Raw genomic sequence first — 20851 nt, forward strand, 5'->3', positions numbered from 1 at the left:
AAGCCGGCGGAGCGCGTTTGCATTCCGGAGGCGAGTGAGCGTGCGGCATCCCGATGATCGATCGGCCGGTCGGTCTGGCGCTCGGCGAACGCGCGCCGTTCAGATGAATGCGCGCCAGCAGCTGGAGTGAGATGCTGATTTATTTGTGGAGGCGCATTGACTTCAGATAACAGCCCATTTCTCTCCTTTCCATAACATTACCTGCTGCTATTTTCTGCTGGCCGCGTCCGCGTAATGGATGTGAGATCCGCTGCGCGCGCGTACGAGGTTTGCATGCATGAAATGTTATGCTACGTCGAATCGGGAACGCTGAGAATGACGCCATTTTCTCAAGGGTTTTTACACATTGTGTTGTTTCCAATCCCCCACCTTTTTTTTTTTTTTGCACACAAATTGGTTAATTTTTCACCAAACTGTTTTTAGAGTGACTCGGATATTTTGGAGAATAAAATGTAAATTTCAATATTGACAGTTATTGTCCAAACCTCGTCACTATGTCAGTCAACTCAGTCTCATAAAAAAACAAACAAACAAACAAACAATCCAGGAACGTCTCTCTTGGATTTTCTTCAACATTAATTTGGACTTAGTTCCATAGTCGCTTGTTTTTCACCTTTGGTAAAACTGTCATTATAGTTATCCACTCAAAAAAAAAAAAAAAAAAAAAGTACAAATGGGTTTTAATTTGGGTTCAAGGACCAAAGTCATAATTTTACAAAAAAAAAAAAAAAAGTCCAAAACCTTTTGAGAGCAGTTATATTTAATATGTACTATTTATTTAGAAAAAAAAAAAAAAGAGAGAATATTTTCAAAAGAAATGAATTATTTCATGTGCGGGTTATCAGCAGCTCGATCAGCACTCGTACGTACACAAGCTCCAACAACACTGCAGCTCTGCCTCAGCATTTGGCTTTGAACCGCTAGGTGTCTCCTGCTGGTAATTGTTTTGCTTTTTGCGAGCGTCCCGTGCCCGTCCAATTCCGCGGCGGAGGCGCGTGCACGGCCGCGGGCGCAGATTTACGATATTGGCGGCCAATCGAGACGGCCCGGAAGCGCGATTGCACGTTTGTCACGTTTGTCGCGGCGCCTCCTTGACAAGCAACATTTCTCTTTTTCGCCGTTTTTATCTCCATTCTCAGCTTCTGCGGGCTTTGACAGTGATTTGTGTGGGCGCCCAGTGTGACAAAAGCTGAGAGCATAAAAATGCAGTTTAGACTTTGTGCCGCAGTTAGCGCTTGATTTGATTTTTTATTTTTTTTCCACATCAATAGTGGCAGTCATTGTTAAAAGCCAGAGACTAAATCCATCAACTTTTTGTCTCATAAGACAAATGGCACACTTCTTACTTGGAGTTTGTTGCAAACTTCATTTGATGTCTCCCCACAGTCAGGTTGCTTACGCTTGCTCGAAAGAGACAAGTCACTATTCTTAACGTTTTATGTTTTTGAAAACACCGCAAATGTAAAAAGGGTTTTAATTAGGAACTGTCAAGGAAAAACATCAAGAATGCATCGAGAATCACGAGACGCCAAGCCCCCTTGGCCTGTGGAGCTGCACAGAGGAACAGTGGTAATGGAAGCAATAATCCGACAAAAACACACACTTCTCAGTTTGGCTTAAATAGACAGTGAATTGATCTCATTGGCTATGGCTAGACATGTGGGTAACTGTACTGACATTGAAACGTCTGTTGACCCAGTAAAGAGACTAAAGATTCTTGACATCACATAGCATCACATAGCCTAAAACCAGTTGAAACTAGATGCTGCGCTGATCAGTGCATAACAGACACTTGACCTCATGGTCATGACCTAAACATAACCCTGGCGTGACCCAGTCATGGGTCAAGACCCAAACATTACCCCTGCATGACCCTAGTCATGACAAGAACATACTGAAAATAGTGAAGACAGTTAAGTCGCAGTCCAAAAAAAATATAATTTTCTCTGAGTAATATTTGTAAAAAAAAAAAAAAAAAAAAAAAAAAAAAGTGACAAAAAATAGATTTTTTTTTTTAGAACAAAAATTTGACAATAAAATTAGTTTGTAAAACAAAAAATTACGCAATTAAAAAAAAAAAAAATCATAATTAAATTCTTTATTTTTCATATACAATTAATACCTTTTTTTCCACTTGATGTAGCCTGAAGATGACATCACCTGTGCTGAGGAAATAGGTAACGACCAATCACGGTTTACCTGTTTTCTGGGTTTGGTCAGCAAGCTGAGCCATGATCGATCACTACTGATTTCCTCAGCACAGGTGATGTCATCTTCAGGCGACAGCAAGTTGCAACATATAATGAAGATATCACATTAATTCTAGACAAAATATTATCTTACTGCTGAAAATGGCTCAATGCGTCAAGTATCCTTTTAAGTTCTATGCAAACCAACTCGTTTCAATCCAAATAAATACTGTATTTATGGAATAAGAGTTAAGAACCAAAGCCAGCTGTTTATATCCATTAGGAAAGACAAATAGTTTTTTTTTTTTTTTTAATGAATGTAGAGAGAGTAAATGCTCAACATTTTGTTTCTTGTCAAGACTTAATCCGATTTAGTGAAGCCATCAACTTGATGTCCTAAAACAACTTCTTTCTTGGAATGACTTCAACAACTCGTTGTCCCCCCCCAGGCCCCCCACCCCCGCGCGTTATCGTAACGCTAATGTGTTTTCAGCAACCGTGCGACTCACCTCGTCCGTCAGCGAGCGATCTTAATAGTGTCATTAAGGTTAGCGTCTATTACCAGTGACTAATGTCACGTTGCTTTACGGCGCGCCGCTAATGCGCGGGGCTTGGAAAACACCATTTTAATTCTGCCGACCGCAGCAGCCGCTGTAATTGAGATGTTATAGTGTTTTGAGAAATTGGGGGGGGGGGGCAAGGGCAGGCGTGAGAGCGCTAGCTTTTTGAAAGTGTTATTAAATTGAGTGTGGTGATATCGAGTGCGAGCCGCTATTTGTGTGAAGAGCCGCTGACCTTGATCAGCAGCCGGCGCCGGCGGCCGAGCTCTTCATCCAGAAGTTGTCCATTGGTGGGTGAGAGAGAGAAAAACATTTCACATGTGCTTCGTGACTTGCTTCGTCGGCAAACTAAAAGTGCAACTAGCGATTGTTTTTTTTTTTTTAAACAATTGATTAATCGGTTGATTATTGTGTCGATGAATCAGATACAATCATGGTTTACTTTTGTCATGACTCGAGTCATGCAGGAGGTTTGTTTGGGGTTTAGTCTCATGTCTGGGTTCACGCCTGGGTCAAGTTTGAGTTCATGACCTGTTAAGTTGAGGTCAAGTGTTTGTTTTGTACTGATGTAACTATCATCTAGTTTCAACTAGTTTTAGGCTATGTGATGATATGTGATGTCAAGAACTATCTGTAAGGCTATGTGATGTTAAGTGATGTCAAGAATCTTTTAATTACGTTCATGGGTCAACAGGTCAACAGACAATCAGATAATTCCAGGTCAGTGCTGGTGCCCACATGTTTTGCCACAACCAATGAGATCGATTCACTGTCTATATAAGCTGTCTGCGAAATGTGTGTGTTTGCCGGATTATTGCTCCCTGTTCCTCTGTGCTTCTCCGCAGCCCAAGGGGGCTCAGCGTCTCGTGATTCTTGATGCATTCTCGTTATTTTCCGTTTAATCAAGTTATGTAAATAATTAGTTAAAACCTTATTTGTGTCTGCGCTTTGGGATCCAACCCTTCAGCACACAACAACTTTCCATCCATCTGTTCAAAAAGAGTATATTAGTTCGGTTTGACAGAGCAGAGAATGCAGAAACAGAAATGAATTAAAATGTAGGTACTGGTTTGGTCCATAACCTGTTAGAAAATCCGCAAAAATGTTGATCTGTGTATTCTATAGTAAAAGCAGATCTTTGCAAACGTCTTATTTTGAAAACAACACAAAGTGGTGTAAAGTTTTCGGGTATTTTTATGCCGCAGAATCCGAAACTTATGTTGGTGTTTTTGAATTAGCTCTTGTTTTTGTGGTACTTCATATTTTTGTCTAACAAAAGTGCAGAAAAAACAGTTGTGCTTGAAAGTTTACATACACTTGCGGTATGTAAACTTGCACATGGCTACTCATGTCCACTTCAACATCTGAAAATATCAAAACAATTGCCACCCTATTTTGGATTTTATGGGCATGAAGGTTTTTTTTTCTCACCGTTGAGTGCATTCAAGCACAACTGAATAAAAGTTGTGACATTAATATTCGCTTTATGCTATAACTTTGATGAGACTGTACGTGTCTTTGGACACGTTGTCCAGCACCATCCAGTGTAAGAAAGCAAACATTATCGCTCTTTGCCTTTAAAGGAAATGAGAGGAGCCACTCTCATTGGCCAGGAAGCAAATATGTTCACTCCCACAACGGTGCCCGTTTACAATGAAGGAAAACTCCACCCATGGGTACAGTTAGGCACAAAAAATAGGGTCCAAGAAGTCTTCTTATTTCATCCAAGTAAAAATTTATATCACTTGCCAAAAGTTGCCATGGAAATTGAGCGGAAATTTCCACTTGGAGTTGCTGTCATTGATGCAGACCAGTTGAAATGTTCAGTCTGGCATCCACAAAAACATTTATTTATTTTTTTTTTTTAAGACATTCAATTAGACAAAATGTCCAACTGCCAATATGTTGAAAATGTGGCATGGAGGTTATTAACATGCCCTTGGCAAAAAAAGGTTGAGCTCCTCCTTCATAAATCGCCCGCCAGGCACTTTTATTGCCGCTTGTAAATAGAAGCCGTGCTGTACTTGATGACAGCCATCACTAACTCATTGGGATTCTTATTACGCCTCTGTTCTTTTGGCCTGGACCCAAACACACACAAACACACACACACGCATGCACACGCACACATGCGTATGTTGTGTGCACAAGTTTATGCTGTATGTAAGGGAAAGTAATCGCAAGGTAATTGCGCCTTGCCTGGCTTTGGCCCGGCACCTTTTCCGAATGGCTGCACGAAACATTTGCATACGGACTCGCCTCTACTCGCATTTCGATCCAATTGCTGATAAGCGCAGAATGTAATGGTGCCGTATATTTATGGTTATTTGACGTATTATATCATATACTGTATGTTGTTTCCCACAAATGTTCCCCTAAAAGTCATTCCACATGCAAATATTGGATTTAGAGGCCATAAATGTTCCTTTATTTTTGGGATACCTTCCGATCTTAGCTCATAATGCGAGCATCATAATAGTACAGAGGAGAATGCATTTTCTGTAGAAATTGCATGTGGATGATGAAAAGCTGAAGCTGCACTGAAATGAATTCAATGGTTGAAATGTAGAATGTGGGACAGGGGAAGCTTGAATTGGTCAAGAAATTAGCAAGGAAGAGAAGAGGATATAAAATATCTCACAATTTCCGATTTTTATTGCAAACATTTTTAGAAATGTTGCAATTTTTCAAACTTTGTATTGTTTAAATTTTTGAATTTTTTCATTTTTGAAGTGGTTAAATTAAAATTAAAAATCCTGATTGTGCGTTGTTTGCCCCCCCGGGAAATAAGTCTTATTTTTGAGACAAGTTGTAAGCCTATATTTGAAAAACAAAGTATAATAGTTATGTATTTTCAGGAAAATAAGTGACTCTTGAACATTTTATGATCTCGTAAGAAGAAAAGGAAAAAGTCACATTTTATCAAAGTAAAACGTAAAAAAAAAAAAAAAAAAAAAAAAAGTATATACAGAACAGTTTTCGGTACAAGATGTATTCTCCAGAGTTTGTGAACTCACAACTAGCGCGAGAATTCATCTTGCGAGAGCAAGGTTAGTATTTTATCTGTTAAAAACAAAAAACACAAAAGGGGAAAAAACAACAACTTTTACTTATTTGTTTATTTATTTATTTATTCATTTTTACAAATTGAGAAAAAGTCTTAGAGGATAAAGTTGTATTTTTTTCAAGAAAAAAAAAATCTGATCATTTTTCAGGGAAGAAAAAAGTTCAGATGCGCAAGTAATCCCCCGTGGCATTATGGGAAATTATGCTATGTTTGTAGCATTAAGCTTACAACTACGTTCAAACGTATTTGCGAATACATTCAAATGAATTTAAATACATTCAAACTAGGGCTGCACAATATATAGAAAAAATATAGATATCGCGATATTGGCCTTTGCAATATGCATATCGCAAAGGCATGCAATAAGTTTTATATGGAATTTTATGCTTTTTTTATGAATTCGACCAGTCAGATGCTTACTAAAATGTGCATCGCCATTCAATAGTTGAAAATTTTCAAGACATAATTACAATTTGTTAACTAAGATTATTTTAAGGTTGCTTATTTTGCCACATGAAAATTTTTTTTCTTTCATTAGGTAATAAAAATGAAATTTCTTTAGGTACATGTTAAATATCGCAATAATATCGATATCGCTATGTTCAGCAAGTATATCGCATATGATATGCGGCATATCGCATGTTTTTCCAATATCGTGCAGCCCTAATTCAAACGTATTACTTGCAAATACGCTCGAACAAATTGTATTCGGCAGTGAAAAATGTTTCCTCCACATTGACAGTTCTACGCTTCCGCGTGTTTCTTTCTTTCTTGAAATGGATGTTGTGTTTGTTTGAAAGTTGTTGAAGATGAGTTTGGCGATGTGGTCCACGCAAGCGCCGTCTCCAAAGTTTCACTCCCGTCCTGGACAGGCAGAGTGAGTTTCTGTGCTGCTGGGATTAGGAACGCTGAGAGCCAGGCAGCAGATTATCCAGTATCTGGGCAGGCAGATGCGCCCAAGAGAAAAAAGAAAAAGGGAAAAAAAAAGGACGCACAAAAAAAAGAGCCAGATCTCCATCAAGGCGAATGTGGGGAGGGGGGATCATTTCATTGTGTTCTCTCCGAGAAAGCTAATTTCACGCCGTCAACACGTCAAGACGACAGTTTTTTGTCTTCACGTCTTTCTTGATCCCCCTCCTACACTCTGGAGCGTCACTCGCCATCCTCGCTGACACACACGACAGAAAACACACGCACACACATGTTTTAACCCATATTTGCTGACTATGGTAAATGCCTGTGTGTAAATTTTTAAAGAGGTTTAGCCAAACCCGAGCTGGAAATGAGCACGGTTGTTGGCTGAGCGTCTCAGCCCGCGGGCCCCCCCCCCCCCCTCCTCATTTTGCCCAGTAGAGCTTCTTCCTTATCGGTGCGCTGCACCCACGCCACGGCAACGGTGGCAGCCAGCAGTCGGCCTCCTCTCCTGCTTGACCACATTTATCCAGAGGGCTCTTGTCTGGGGGTGATAAGCTGTCAAACGTAGCAGGACCGATGTGGTGCGCTTCCCTTCCCGGACACACCACTGCTGCTTTGCTATTGTCCACAGGCGACGGCGTGCGGTGGGTGGGGGTTATTCTTGCGAGGGTACTTAAAAATACTTTTACCGTAGAGTCTAATGAGTTTTTTTTAATGTGCTATTTTAACATTAATGGTTGTAAGAGCGAAAATAAATCAAATCAAACTTTATTTATATATCACCTTTCATACATTCAAATGCAACTGAATGTGCTGAATAATTAAAACATCCATCATACAATGAAAAGAAAAAATATCCCTCCCCTCCATATCTCCCATGATCGTACCCACACACACACACACGCAAACCACAACATGGCGGGGCACAGAAGAACCCTGTGAAGAAAGGCAACCACAATGACATTTGAAAAAGTCAGGTGTGAACAATTGCATGATAACACAGCTCGCCGCAGAGTTGCTAATTGTTAGCCTGTTGGCCTTAATAGTTTCATATGTGCCTGTGGCTACAAAGCAATGCATGGCGAGTCTGTTGGCCAGATTAAGCACAGTCAGTGAAAGTGTAAACTGATCATTGCCAAGAAAGAGTCAAAATGTCTGTACACCCTCCTTACGGTCACCCCCTCATTTTGGTGGCCATTTTCTTCTTCCTTGACAACCGCACCATGTTTTTGTGGTTGGACAAAGAAAACGCGATGCATCAGACACGTCAGTCGAGGTTCCAATCATGGGCTAGCACTACAAGCTAACATCAGGCCAAACATCATAAACTCATGCACTCACAAGATACATATCAGTCCTCGTGTTCACAAAGGGACGGTCAATAGCTCAATTATTCAACTCCATCTTCCTCACATTCAATGACTGTGCGTGGTCTTTTTCTTCTTCGTCTGTGTTTTGATGTGAAAACAACTTTAAAACTCTTGCGGGCTCACAAGGGACCTAAAACAAAGACGCCGCATGCTAATTCCGGCTATGCTTTCGCCCGAGTTCTCTTGTCTGTGCCAGCTAATTTTACACAAGGGGGGGCCCTCGCACATCAAAGCCAGTCTGATGACACCAATCCCGGAGTTTGATTTCACAACATCACAGCATCTACTGTACTACCGCTGCTTCTACTTGGACGAGGAGACATGCAGATGGAGCACATTTCATCATATTGCCTCGAATGATCTTTATATAGCTTTATCACACAGTTTGGACCTTTAGCCAACGTATTTTTATCCACATCAGCTTGGTGGCTGCCCTCAGAGGGCCTGTCATCAATGTAAAACTGTTTAAATATACACTTGCCTCGTCATCTTATTTCCCAACTGCCTCTGCATTTGATTATTATTGATTCTGGCCCCCAGTCCCAGCAGATTTTGCCAGCCTCATTGTTTTGTGCCGATATTATTCATGTCCCGTTTTTTTGCCATGTGTATGTCAATCAATTGTCACAGCGATTCATGTGATAAACCTATTTAAAAGGGATTTTAACTGTTAAATACTTTCCAATTTACCTCCAAATTCACGTTTGCATCAACATGTAATCGGTAGGAGGACAAAATTACATAGCAGGTGTTGACTAGAACTACAACTACTTCCTGCTTTTGCATCTCAGATTCATGGGAAATGTAGTCCTACTATCTACTGTGGTCACCAGTCGTTGGTAACACATCTCAAGATGAGTTTACTAGTGGTAAATTTCCAACCTTACAAGCATGCTTGACTGGCGCATGGTAAGCCGCGTAGCCAGCTCCCAATAGCTGTCGGGGCCGAGCAAAAAATGTTGGCTAATGGTGAGTGCATTACATGAACTTGTTTAACGCTGTTGAACAGTCAACCAAGATAGCATTTAGCATTAGCGATTCGGCATCATCTTTGACACCAATTGACGATCAATGGAAGTGCCCCACTCTGGTTTTTGGTTGAGCTAATCTTGTTTTAAATAATGATGCTCCTTTTAAGCCTAATGAGACCATCATAAAAACAAGTCTTGACATTTTTTTTGGTATGTATTTGACGCCTGGTACATTGATACGAACCTTTGACAGCTTGAGAAAATACTTTAGAGAGAGAGATGAAGCTGAGTCAATTTTGAGGTTTTACCTTGCAAGCTGCCAAGTGTCGCCCTTGTCGTGACTGTGTGAGAAGTGACGAGTGTTCTTAGTAATGAGGTTTGCGCTACCGACAGATGTTGGTGTTAGATTCTTGGAACAGAAAAACAGACATCTCTCTCACACTGAGTGTGCGGAAAGATTAATTATGTTCTCGTTGATTGTTATTAGCGGAAAGCCTGGGAGAGCGTGACGGAACGGTAAAATCTGGTGGGCAGGTAGAAAATGAGCAAGGATTGTGTGTGAATATTCATTTGTGCCGCACGTATAAAAAAAATAAAAATATGGCTCGGAAAGCTGTAATTAGGACATTAAATCCGAGGTGTTGATGCCTGTTGGAGCCACCCACTTGCGAGAAGCGCCGGTTTTATAAACTAGGGAGCAATAGAAGCTGTGGAGCTGACAAAGCTCTGGGGTTATGAGGCTACGAAGTGTGGCTGCTATCTCAGGACGGGGGCGGCAGGGAGGGGGGGGGGCATACAGGGCAAAAATCTACTCCAGAGAAAACACACCAAAACCGCAACTTATTGTCTCACCGATGAGTTTACAAGACAACTGAAGTTCTCACAGATCGACTGCCAGTCATTGAAAATGATAAATAATCTATCACTCAACTTTTTTTTTTTCTTCTTCTTGTTAAATTTAGGGGATCAGGTTAGGTTCTAACTAGGGATGTTCGATACCACTTTTTTTTCAGACCGATACCGATACTCACACCCTCAGTACTCACCGATACCGATACCAACTGCCGATACCAGTAGTACATTTTGACAAATAAAAAAAAAATCCCAAAGATATTTTTAAACAAATATATTTCCTTTAATTTTGACAAAAAAAAACAGCACAGTCACTCTTCAATAGTCTTAACGCTCAAAATAAAACACAAAAATGCTCTTTTAGTTTAAGATTCACAATTTTGAAGTATTGCAAAACCGGTGAAGTTGTGGTGAAAAACTGCTGCAAGCTAGCGCCAGTTACAGGCAAGGAGGACTCACTTAACGTCTTCCCTCTCTGCCATCGGTCGCTTGTCCTCGTCTGCATCACGAGTACTCGAGTACTTGAAAAAAGCCTGGTATCGGCCCGATACAGATACCTGGTATCGGTACTCGCCCATCCCTAGTTCTAACCCTAACCCAATTTGAGGCTTAGTAAACAAGGGATTGTCAGGGTTGCAGCCATTTGGACTTTTGGGTTAAGGCGTCATGGAATGTTAGGGCCTACCGGATTGTGAGAGACTTTAGGGTTATGGTTAAAAGCATAACCCAAATCTGTATTTCCTAACCCCCGAAAGATACTCAGACCCTAATCTCAGCAACCCCTTTTACCGAAACCCTAATCATAACCACCAATCATAACAACCACTTATACCCCCAACCCCTTTGCAACCTCTTATGCTTAAATCCAACCTCTAAATAAAAAAAAAAAATCTCACCAATCCCTTATCCCCAACCCGAGCAGCAAAAACAGCTTTAAATCACTGATTTGCTGATGGTTTTGCAAAATGTTAATATTTTTTGTTCAAGTCTGATGTAGGTTTATACACTTGTAAATATTCAATTGCAGCAGGTTTTAGTCGGTGTTTTTTTTTTTTTTTTTTTTTTTCCCTTTGAAAGTTAGCTCACGTTAAATAACCTTGATTTTAAACTTTATTGAGGTTTTTATTTTGTATAAAAATTGTTAAACGGGAAAAGAACGTGGAAATCTTATACAGGGAATTTCAGCCTTGGCCACCATGAATGACCTCAAGTTATACTGTATATATTTTTTTATGCAACACTTACTCTAAAAGCAGCTGCAACAAAGTGGGTATAGAAAAGAATATTTTATACTCGTGTACAACCTTTAAGAATGTACAAATGTGACTCAGTCTGTCATGGTTTTGCGAATTAGACTTTGTAAAGAATTAGAGCAAAGTGCAGATCGATTAGCATGCTAGCGGCTGTGATTGGAGCAGTTGTCACCAACCTTTTTTCCAACACGGACCGGTTCATACAAGTCCACAACTTTCGCGGAGCATATTTGACTGTTTTGGTTTGGAGGATAAACGTTGGTGTTTGAGGATTAAGATGGGGGATTAAAAGGATTGTTAGGGTTCGGGGTTAGTATTAAGGGATATGGGACTGTAAGGGACCAGGTTTAGGTGATATGTTTTTTGGATTTGGAGGTTAGGAGTGGATAAGGGATTGTGTTTGACCTTCAGTGATCGTGGTATGGGATTATTAGGTACCGAGGCTAGGTTTTGTGTTAAGGAATAAAGGTTTGTTAGGGTTAAGAGTTAGGAATTTGAGGTTTAAGGTTAGGGGATGCTTAATTGTTAGGCCTTAGCGGATAGACGATGTTAGAGGTTCCACTGTAGTTACCATGATTTTTTTCCAATGTCATTCTTTTTGTTGTTCCCATTTGGCACCATTTAGTAAACTTTGGGTTGCCAATGGCAAATGGCACTCATCCCACTATCCTCACAAAATGGTCCAGTTTGGCTCCTTCCCCGCCTTCTCCTGTTTATGAGCCTTCTCACCTGCGGTCACATTTAATTCTTACACCGCCAGGGGTGCTAACAGTCGACACTCCTGCCGATCAAGGTCATCAACACAAATAGGAACGTGAGCTTTTTGCCGGGCTAACCTTTGGTCCTCAGACACCCCGTATCAGTTCACTGACTTTCCCAACAGTTATTTCTAGAATTTTAGAATTGGTTAACATGTTAGGGTAAAGGGGATTGCCAGTTGGCTCGGGGTTTAGTAGGAGATAAGAGAGAGGCAATTGTTCGGTTTATGGCTTTAGTTAAAGGTTAACAAACAAGAATGGTTAAGTTTAGGATTAGGGGATAGGAACTGCTTGAGTTAGGATTTAGTGGACGAGGGGTGCTTGGGTTTAAATGCCCAAGAAATTGTTTGGTTTAAGAGATAAGCGTTTGCTAGGGTTAGGGTAGGCAGGGGTCGCCAACATTTTCAAACAGAGCTACATCTTGGCGACTAAAAAATTCAAAGGGCTAGTGGTTTGATGCACACTTCTGAACTGACAAATTCGCACAAGCTACCTTTTATTATGTTTGTATTCATGGTTAATGTTGTGAAGACACTGCGCAAGTTAATAATGAGGGATTGTGTTGGATTGCTCCACTGAATGTTTGTTGTTTAGAAAAGTTGACCTGTTTGGAGACAAACACCTCCTCGTATATTCACATCCGATTTCCTCTTGGCTTTTTCACCTCTCGTTTCTGTTCCTACTCGCCTCTGATTAAACTTAATCCTTAGACCTCCGGGGGGGATCCAGTTGACTCTGCCGGTCAAGGTTGTCAACACAAATCCAAACATGAGTTTTTTTAGTCAGGACAACCTTTAGTCCCCTGAGTCCTCCCCTCTTATTTTTTTAATTTTTTTGTGTTCCCTAGGTTTCCCACCAGTCCTTTCTAGAGTGCAGAAGGTGGATAACGCTCCCACCTCTCGCAGCAGAAGCCTGAGTGCTGTGGAATGAATTCCCCTCGGAGTGATAGAGGAGGGAGAATATTCCAGCAGCAGCAGCGTCGGCATCCACAGCGGCGGCATTACGCGACACAGAGCGGTGGAGAGAGAGCGGCGGGTGGCTGGGTGGGCGTGCGTGTGCGCGCGTGCATACATGCGTGAGTTCCGATGCACTGCACCGAGCGTGGCGTCGTCGCGTGGCAGGCTGCGCTTTACCATCCGTTCGCCCACCGAGGCGGGGATGAAGCATCAGCACCAGTGAGGACCAGCCCGCCCCGGCTGGTGGCATCGCACACGAGCAGCTCGAGCGCCGGCAGAATGCTGGGCGAGCCGGAGACCTAACTGCCGACACCGGCGTGACGGATGACAGCCCACGCGTGGCTTCCCGCTCCAGGAGCCATGTGAGAGTGTCTCGGGCCACCAGCAACTCTTGGACATGTTTTCCAGGTCCACGTCTGGATTTCTTCCCGCGTTTGAACTTGTTTTGTTTCTCCTGGTGCTCTCTGGATGTCCCGAAGCCACCTACCCGGCGCGGACCAAGGGGAGATGGAACAAGGGAGGTAAGAGACAGCTTCCTGTTCTGTGTTGTTTGGGTTCCCAGATGACAGTGATGTGATGCGTGGTGGTCTCAGGTGGGATGTTGATGACACCGTGGCTGACATTGCCTCCACAGACTTTCATGTAACTTAACCCTCATGTTATGTTGTGGGTCAAATCAGTATCATGTTTTTTTAAATGATTGCATTTGGATAATTAAACACACCCTGGGTCAAACTGACGTACGTGTAGGAACATTAAATTCATTCCATTCATAACAGACTTTGGCAACAATTTTGCAATAAGACTTAATGATGAGATAAACGATGCTGCTGGGATTTTTGTTGTTATTTCTGACACTTTTGGAGAATGAAACATGCCACGGGTCAGATTGACCCAAGAACAAAACAGGAGAGATAAGATCATGGTCTGTCGTCACAATTTGCAATGAAATCGTAATTTAGTAATTGGTAACATCATTGTGATTGTTTTTTTTTTTGTTTTGTCTGTGGCAAATTTGGATAATTTAGCAAACTGGGGGTCATTTTGACCCAGGAGAATTACTGAAATATTAACACAATAGGTCAGCTGCCTGCTGTACTTGGCAACTTTTTTTGCAATAAGACTAAACGATGAAATGTCAACAATATGAGATTTTGTTGACCTTGTTTTTCACACTTTTGGATAATGTAACACGCCATGGGTCAGATTGACCCAGGAACACAACAGGAGGGATAAAATCAACTATCATAAAATGGTTAGGAATTTAGTAAATGGTCATATTATTGTGCATGTTTAGTTTGTGGCAAATTTGAATAACTGAGCAAACTGGGGGTCAATTTGACCCAGTAACATGATTGAAATATTAACGAAATAGGAGGGCGAAATCACTTGAACAACTAGTTTGCGATGAAATGGTTACTATTGGAATTCTTTTTTCATTTCTGAGATTTCGTTGACTCTGGCAAGTATCTTCAGTTTGTACGACTTTCTTAGCCTTTCAGTGAGGCGATCCTATGAAGTTTCCCTTGGATGCTCAATGTCTAAGACCTGTGCTTTTTGGTTCAAAGTCCAACTGAGCGCTCCTCCGTGGGAGCGCTCGCCACTCACTGTCTCTTGTAGGATTTAATCCCCTTTGTTGGATTAAAGGGACCGTCTAATCTCGGCGAGGAGGCTGAGATGCAGCTCCGTCGGCGTTGTTAGCGCTCAGCGGGGATCTCAGGGTGTCTTCAAAGAGGCACAGTGGCCACGACCATCTATTTAATGATTCCTCGCCACTTTGGCTCCTCTTCTGCCGCCGTCGTTCTCCACCTTGCACTTCTCAGATGCCACGCACTGAAGTTCAGCCCTAATGAGTTGGCGCTCGCTCTTGGATTGATATTTCATGCTCCGTAATGTTGCTTAACGAAAGAGATTCTTTTTTTTTTTTTATGTCCACTTTTCCCTCCTACTTTGTGTTTATATGCTGCATTAATTCTCAGAATTAACATAGGAAGTAGGTCGAGAGTTGATTGAATTTTTTTTCTGATGAAACTTTGAAGGACTGAGCGTATTATGAGGCGGTTGTTAGCCATGATGAATCGAACTGTTTGGCGCACAAAGCAAGGGCGAACGAAGGCAGTCAGAATGAACCTCCAGCAAAGTGTGGCCTCTGGTGAAATAGAGGGCAGTGACCTCCGCAGTAATCAGCAGACTGTAAGAGCTCTATATACAAGCGCAGTTAAACAAATAATAGCACAGCCTCACCCGAAATGGATACGCTCATTTCTAGATATGAAGCGTTGCGAAAATGTAATACTTCGCTCATTATAAGGATCAAAATGATCACAGTGTCATTGGTGTTACTGCAATACTCCTAAAAAATAATGACAAATGCACTTTGGGTCGTAGAAGAAGTTTGGTATTTGATGGGCTAATACTCTTTGCTACACGGACTAGCATCTGATGGGGCAAAACTACATTTGAAGTATTCTTTACGTAACACTGATTACATTCCACCTGTAGCTACTGTTTGCTAGTATAACCAATTAGCTACAGATGCTAACGCTTGTAAAAGTGTTAATGCACATTTTGGCAAGTTACCCAATCTCTCTTTTATTTATATATATATATGTATATTAGGTGTCAGAATTTTCACGACCAACCAGTGCATCACGTGGTGCGCTGGGGTGGGTTAGACCTAGAGTTGGTAAATTTGCAGAAACAGTACTTTGGCAGAAGTAGTAGGCACCATCTCTCAAACCCATCATTGGGATGATTTAGGAAAATATAATCAAATGATTTAGACATTTTGATGTCCGTTGTTCACATACTTTTGGATGCAATAGAACATCTATCACACATCTGCTGGGCTCAGAATGTGCCTGCCGATCAAATTCACCAACATCCTGTTTGCCCACCTGTGCCACTATTTAGACATGTTCAGAGCAGGTGCAAGTTTAGATGGACTTTTTGAGACTAAATTGGGATTCTAGGGCACACCCTCGCTATGCCAGAACGGCAAACATGGCGCAGAGCGATCTGCCAAACTGCTGATTTGAAAATGAGGATCCGCCAGCATTTGCGCCACACCACAGATGCCCTACAAAATGTTTGTGTACAAAAATAGAGCCCAGTGTTTTATCTGTGACGTTAAATGGACATAGAATGTGATGATTATGATCTAAGACGGTAACAAGAGCTGTTTGAAAGAGTATGACAATTTATCGGTAAACCACAAATCTCTTTATCCCTGCCCCCTGATACTTTTTATGCATAGTTTCTTCCTTTCGTCTATTGGTTATCTCGTTCGTTTTTGATGGTATTGTGCACTAAATGAGTTTATATCGCTATCTTTTGAGCCTGAGCCGTCTCTTGAGGGGGTAAACCTCCTATTTGACTTTTCACGCGGAGAACGGTTCTCACTCTTTAGCTCGAAATCCGCATCTGTTACATTTTATTGTGCGCCGGCGGTGAGTTTTCAATTTGGAAAATGATCAAAATAGCTGCGGGGAGTTGTTTTTTCCCCCCTTCTAGTCATGACACACTGCTTTTTGGATTGCATCGCATTCCTCCTCAAAGCCGGGTACAATCACAGCTGCCGTTCTCCGGGAGATAGAAACCATAAACTTTACTGTCACCTTTCAAGTCCGAGGGGCTTTTAAGAAGGAATACCAAAAGATTTGGCTGATGCAATCAGAGTGAAAACGCGTTGGATGTTATTTCGAGGCAATGATGCACACAGAACACAAAGTTTCAATGTTGCTTATGAAAAATAGGAGTGCGTAAATGCAAGTGAGGCGGCGTTCATGTCACAGACACGTGCGTTTACGTTTGACAGAGGCAATGCCAAGGGAAAAAATAGAAATTGTGAAAAGTCTGAAATTCAGGGAAGCTTACAGCAACTAATGCACACATTTTCCAGCCTACATCATCACCATGCGATGAGCTTCTGCAGCCGTAAAGTCGGCCCCTTGACTACCTGTTAGCCCGTCTGGGGAAATTGACTTTGCTACACGGTGAGCCCACCTGCTGCCGGGCTTGCGAGAAGCTTGTTTGACTAAACGGCAGCTTGCTGGGCAGGAAGGAAGGAAGGAAATGTGCAACGGTAGCGCACAGTCCTCCACACAGCTGAGCAGACCGTCTGTGACATCTGGGATGGGAGTTGGACGATCAGTTTTTGCAAAGCCGAAGACGATTGGAGGATTCGCTCAGGACTGCACGTCAAGTTGCTGCCGCCGTTGTCGTGTTTGCTGAGATGGGGACGGACAAGACAGCCAGGAAAGGTCCCCTCGTAAACACTACACAAAATATTGACTCAATGTGAATTTATGGGGATACAGGAAATGAGAAAATTAATGGTTGGCTCAATTAATGGTTGGCTCTTATGAGTTTTTCAATATGGTTGGGGAAATACATTTTAACATGATCCTGACTAATTTCATGCAAGTACACCAATGATTTCTGGAATCTAGATGGGGGTATTAAACTGTGTTCCCACACTATTACGCGGGTTACAATTTTATTTATTTATTTATTTATTTATTTATTTATTTACTGCGATTGGCTGGCAACCAGTCCAGGGTGTCCCCCGCCTACTGCCCAGAGCCAGCTGAGATAGGCGCCAGCACCCCCCGCGACCCTTGTGAGGAATAAGCGGTCAAGAAAATGGATGGATGGATGGATTTATTTATTTATTTATAATTGTACAAATTGTTGTGTTCGGAGTGGCAGACTGTGAGATTGCACAAGCAAGTAAATGTTTTTGTGAGGTGCCTTTTCGAAAAGTCTGTCAGTGTGGAAAAAATAATTTCCGTCAATGGCATCTCCTTCAGAATTTCTCCACCAAGGCAGGACTTTGCCGCTCAGCCTGGTGAAGATCCACGGCCGGACTATGCGGACACATTATCGTTGGATAACAACGTTAGCACTCATTAGCATCGGTCGGTCAGGAGCAAACGCTCAGAATTCCAAAGAGGCAGCTTAGCGTCAACGCAAAAAGTTTTGAGGCCTCCATCAGCCATTTAAAGGGGAAGTCAATACAAAAAAAAAATCTTGACAAAAATATGTTCTATGCAGCCATACTAGTCTAAATATGTTATTTTGGTTAATATTGTGTTAGTGGATGAGTCAAGCAGCAAAATCCGGCTGTTTTTATCCATCTCAAGGGGTGGCCATTTTGCCACTTGCTGTTGACTGAAGATGCCATCAATGTTGCTCAGGTGTTGGATAACAACCAATCGTATCTCATTTAAAAAAAAACAAAAAAACAGGTGAGCTGTGATTGGTTATTGCCTGAGCCCTGAGCAACATTGATGGCATCTTCAGTCGACAGCAAGTAGCAAAATGGCCGCCCTGAGATGGATAAAAAAGGCTGGATTTTACTTCATAACTCACATTCCACAAATGTAATATTAATCATAAACTTATGTTTGAGGTCACATATAACATATTTTTGTTTAAGGTTGACTTCCACTTTAACGTTGTTTTGTAAATACCCCCGTCACGTTGGGGCCACAGCAGGACAGCTGAGAGCTGGCCAGAGGGATTGACTTGCTGTACAAACTAATTGGGTGGAATATTAGGCAAGAGCCTGACAGAAAAATGAAATGAGTGTCTTTAATTTTAATGAATGTGTTTTGACTTGTGTCTGGGGGGGGGAAAGGGGGCACAGTAAGGGCTGATGTGGATCGGGGGCAAAATCACTCACACTGTTGCTGTGTTGACGTGTGCTCTTGTTTTTTTTACTGCTGACACGAAGATATTTGTTGTTTTTTGGTAGAAGTAATTACAAGCCGGAAAATTGATGAATAACGTAGTTGCTGTCTGGTAATTGAAAAGGGCAAGAAAGGTCCAAATGAAGCCTGCTGTTCTTACAGGCGTGATAATTAAGCTTTTGCGTGTGAAGAAGAATCACTTTCTCAAACGCCCACACGTCTTGAAAAATACATGGCGTATGTACCCGGCAGAATGCGTGGGCGCCGTTGCATATATACGCCGGTACTAACAGGATTGGTTTGTCATTAAGCAAGCCGTGTCGCCGTCCGCCTCGGAACACCGGAGGGCCACTCGGAGATATTCCAGGCTACAGAAATAATGATATTGTGCCAGTCCAATGTTTGTCCAAGTTATTTGTTATATAACTTCTGCACCGCCAAAAATGGAGATTGCATTTACATGGCTATATTTATATATCAACGTACAGTTAATAATTCAGTGTCTCATCTTTCTCAAAGATATTAGTTGGGAATATTGAACCCGTCCGGTTGTGTGGCTCTATGATGTCACCGCTGTTATCAGCAACGCAGCTCATGGCGTGGACCAGCGGCAATTTAGCAGTTCTCATCAGCACGGCCGCAAATAGAGAAAATAAAAAAAATTAAAAAAAAGTATTTGAAGTAAGGCTACAAGGAACAATTATTTGAATAATGATTATTTTGTTGTAAGTTTTAATTCCCATCCCTTTCTTTATAAACATGACATTATTTCAAATTCAGAAAATGAACAAACATAATTTTATTATGATTTAATTACTGGCTTGGTCAGAAAATATTTAAAAAAAAAATGTTGATTATTGTTTTCCAAAATAGAAGCAAATGTTTTATTTTGATTCAACTCAAAGGTCAGCCCTCATTCATGGGGAACTTCAGAAATTCAACAATACTGTTGAGAAAAGGAAATTCTGAGGATTTTGTCAAGTCAAGTGTGGAGTGTGAACTCTCGCCTCCTGTTTACAGCTCAAAGCCCTGCAGCACTATAACAATGGACTATAACAATTCACTGATTCTCAATAATAATCATAGTCATTTGATAATTGAGTAGTCGATAATAGGATCACCTTCAATTTGAAGCCCCCCTAAAATGTTATTGCAAGCAATTGCATGCGCAGGCTGTAACATAAAGAATTCAAGCTGACCATTGCCAGCCTCTTAATTGCCACATTAGATATAACTCTGGAAATATGGCACGCAGTGCTCGTTTTGTTGTATTTTCACCCACCGATTAAGCTCGAACGCATTCCTGACTTGGCGAAACCCAGCTACTCTCCGTCACACATAGAAGATCGTCTTTATGCGTTACGTATGCGTGACTGCTCAACTCTGCCTCGTACCCCCTTCCCCAACTTTCTTCCTACACATGATGAGAGATGATGAGAGGGACGGAGAACACGGTTCAACGTAAAAAATTTAGACGCTGGTATTTTTAAACCTGAGCATCTGAAGCGGGATGCACACGATTGGGCAAAGTCGGAGGAGTTTTCCCTCCATTATGATCAGTCAGCAAAAGTTCAGTTCTCATAAATGATCATATGGTGTGTAAAGAAGCCCCCCCCCAAAAAAATAAATAAATAAATCCTTGAGCTGTGTTAAGAACAGAGTGGTAATAGTTTGGGATTTTTCACAATAGTTAGCTTTTATTTAGATTTTTTTTTTAATTCAGTTTTAATTTTTTTTTTTTATAGTTTGCTATTTTTTTAAATTAGTTTTACTGTTAGTTGTAGTTTTTCTTAATATACGGAGTATTTGTGGAGCGCAAGATAAAACAAAACAAAACAAGAAAACACGTCTCTAAGTATTGTATAATGTATAACAAATTAAAGTGCAATTCTCAAACGACTTTGACCTTCTTTCTTCTGTATGGACGTACAGCAATATCGAAATAACTAACAAATAAATTTTAAATGTAAATGAAACCCGTAAGCTCATGTATGGTATTAAATTACAAAGATGACCTACGTTGTTGGGTTAGTGGAAGACACCTAAAATGTCTAAAATGTGTGGTCTTTGAGTAATTTAGCAAAACTTAGTGGCTAGCCTGCTAGCTAACATCAGCTCTGGAGTGCTGTATCATTTTCAGTGTCAAAAAAGCATGTGTGCCAGGAAGCCGAACAACGGAAAGGTGGAATAATTAGCCAGTCGCTTGATTTTCATGTTACTTCTTTCAGAATTTCTGACACGTCTTATTTTGAAGCTAGCTAATAAAG

General features: G+C 41.3%; 1 protein-coding gene across 1 annotated transcript in view; it reads left to right on the forward strand.

Annotated features, from left to right (window-relative positions):
• The window catches only part of robo2 (roundabout, axon guidance receptor, homolog 2 (Drosophila)), a 366592-nt gene that overhangs the window by 19273 nt on the left and 326468 nt on the right, over nt 1-20851 (forward strand). The window contains exon 2 of the mRNA XM_077540592.1: nt 12783-13412. Coding sequence (XP_077396718.1) covers nt 13289-13412 — 124 coding nt within the window. The 5' untranslated portion in view covers nt 12783-13288. The remainder of the gene's footprint in view (nt 1-12782; nt 13413-20851) is intronic.

Source organism: Festucalex cinctus, chromosome 13 (assembly GCF_051991245.1).
Source record: "Festucalex cinctus isolate MCC-2025b chromosome 13, RoL_Fcin_1.0, whole genome shotgun sequence".
Classification (NCBI taxonomy): Eukaryota; Metazoa; Chordata; class Actinopteri; order Syngnathiformes; family Syngnathidae; genus Festucalex; species Festucalex cinctus.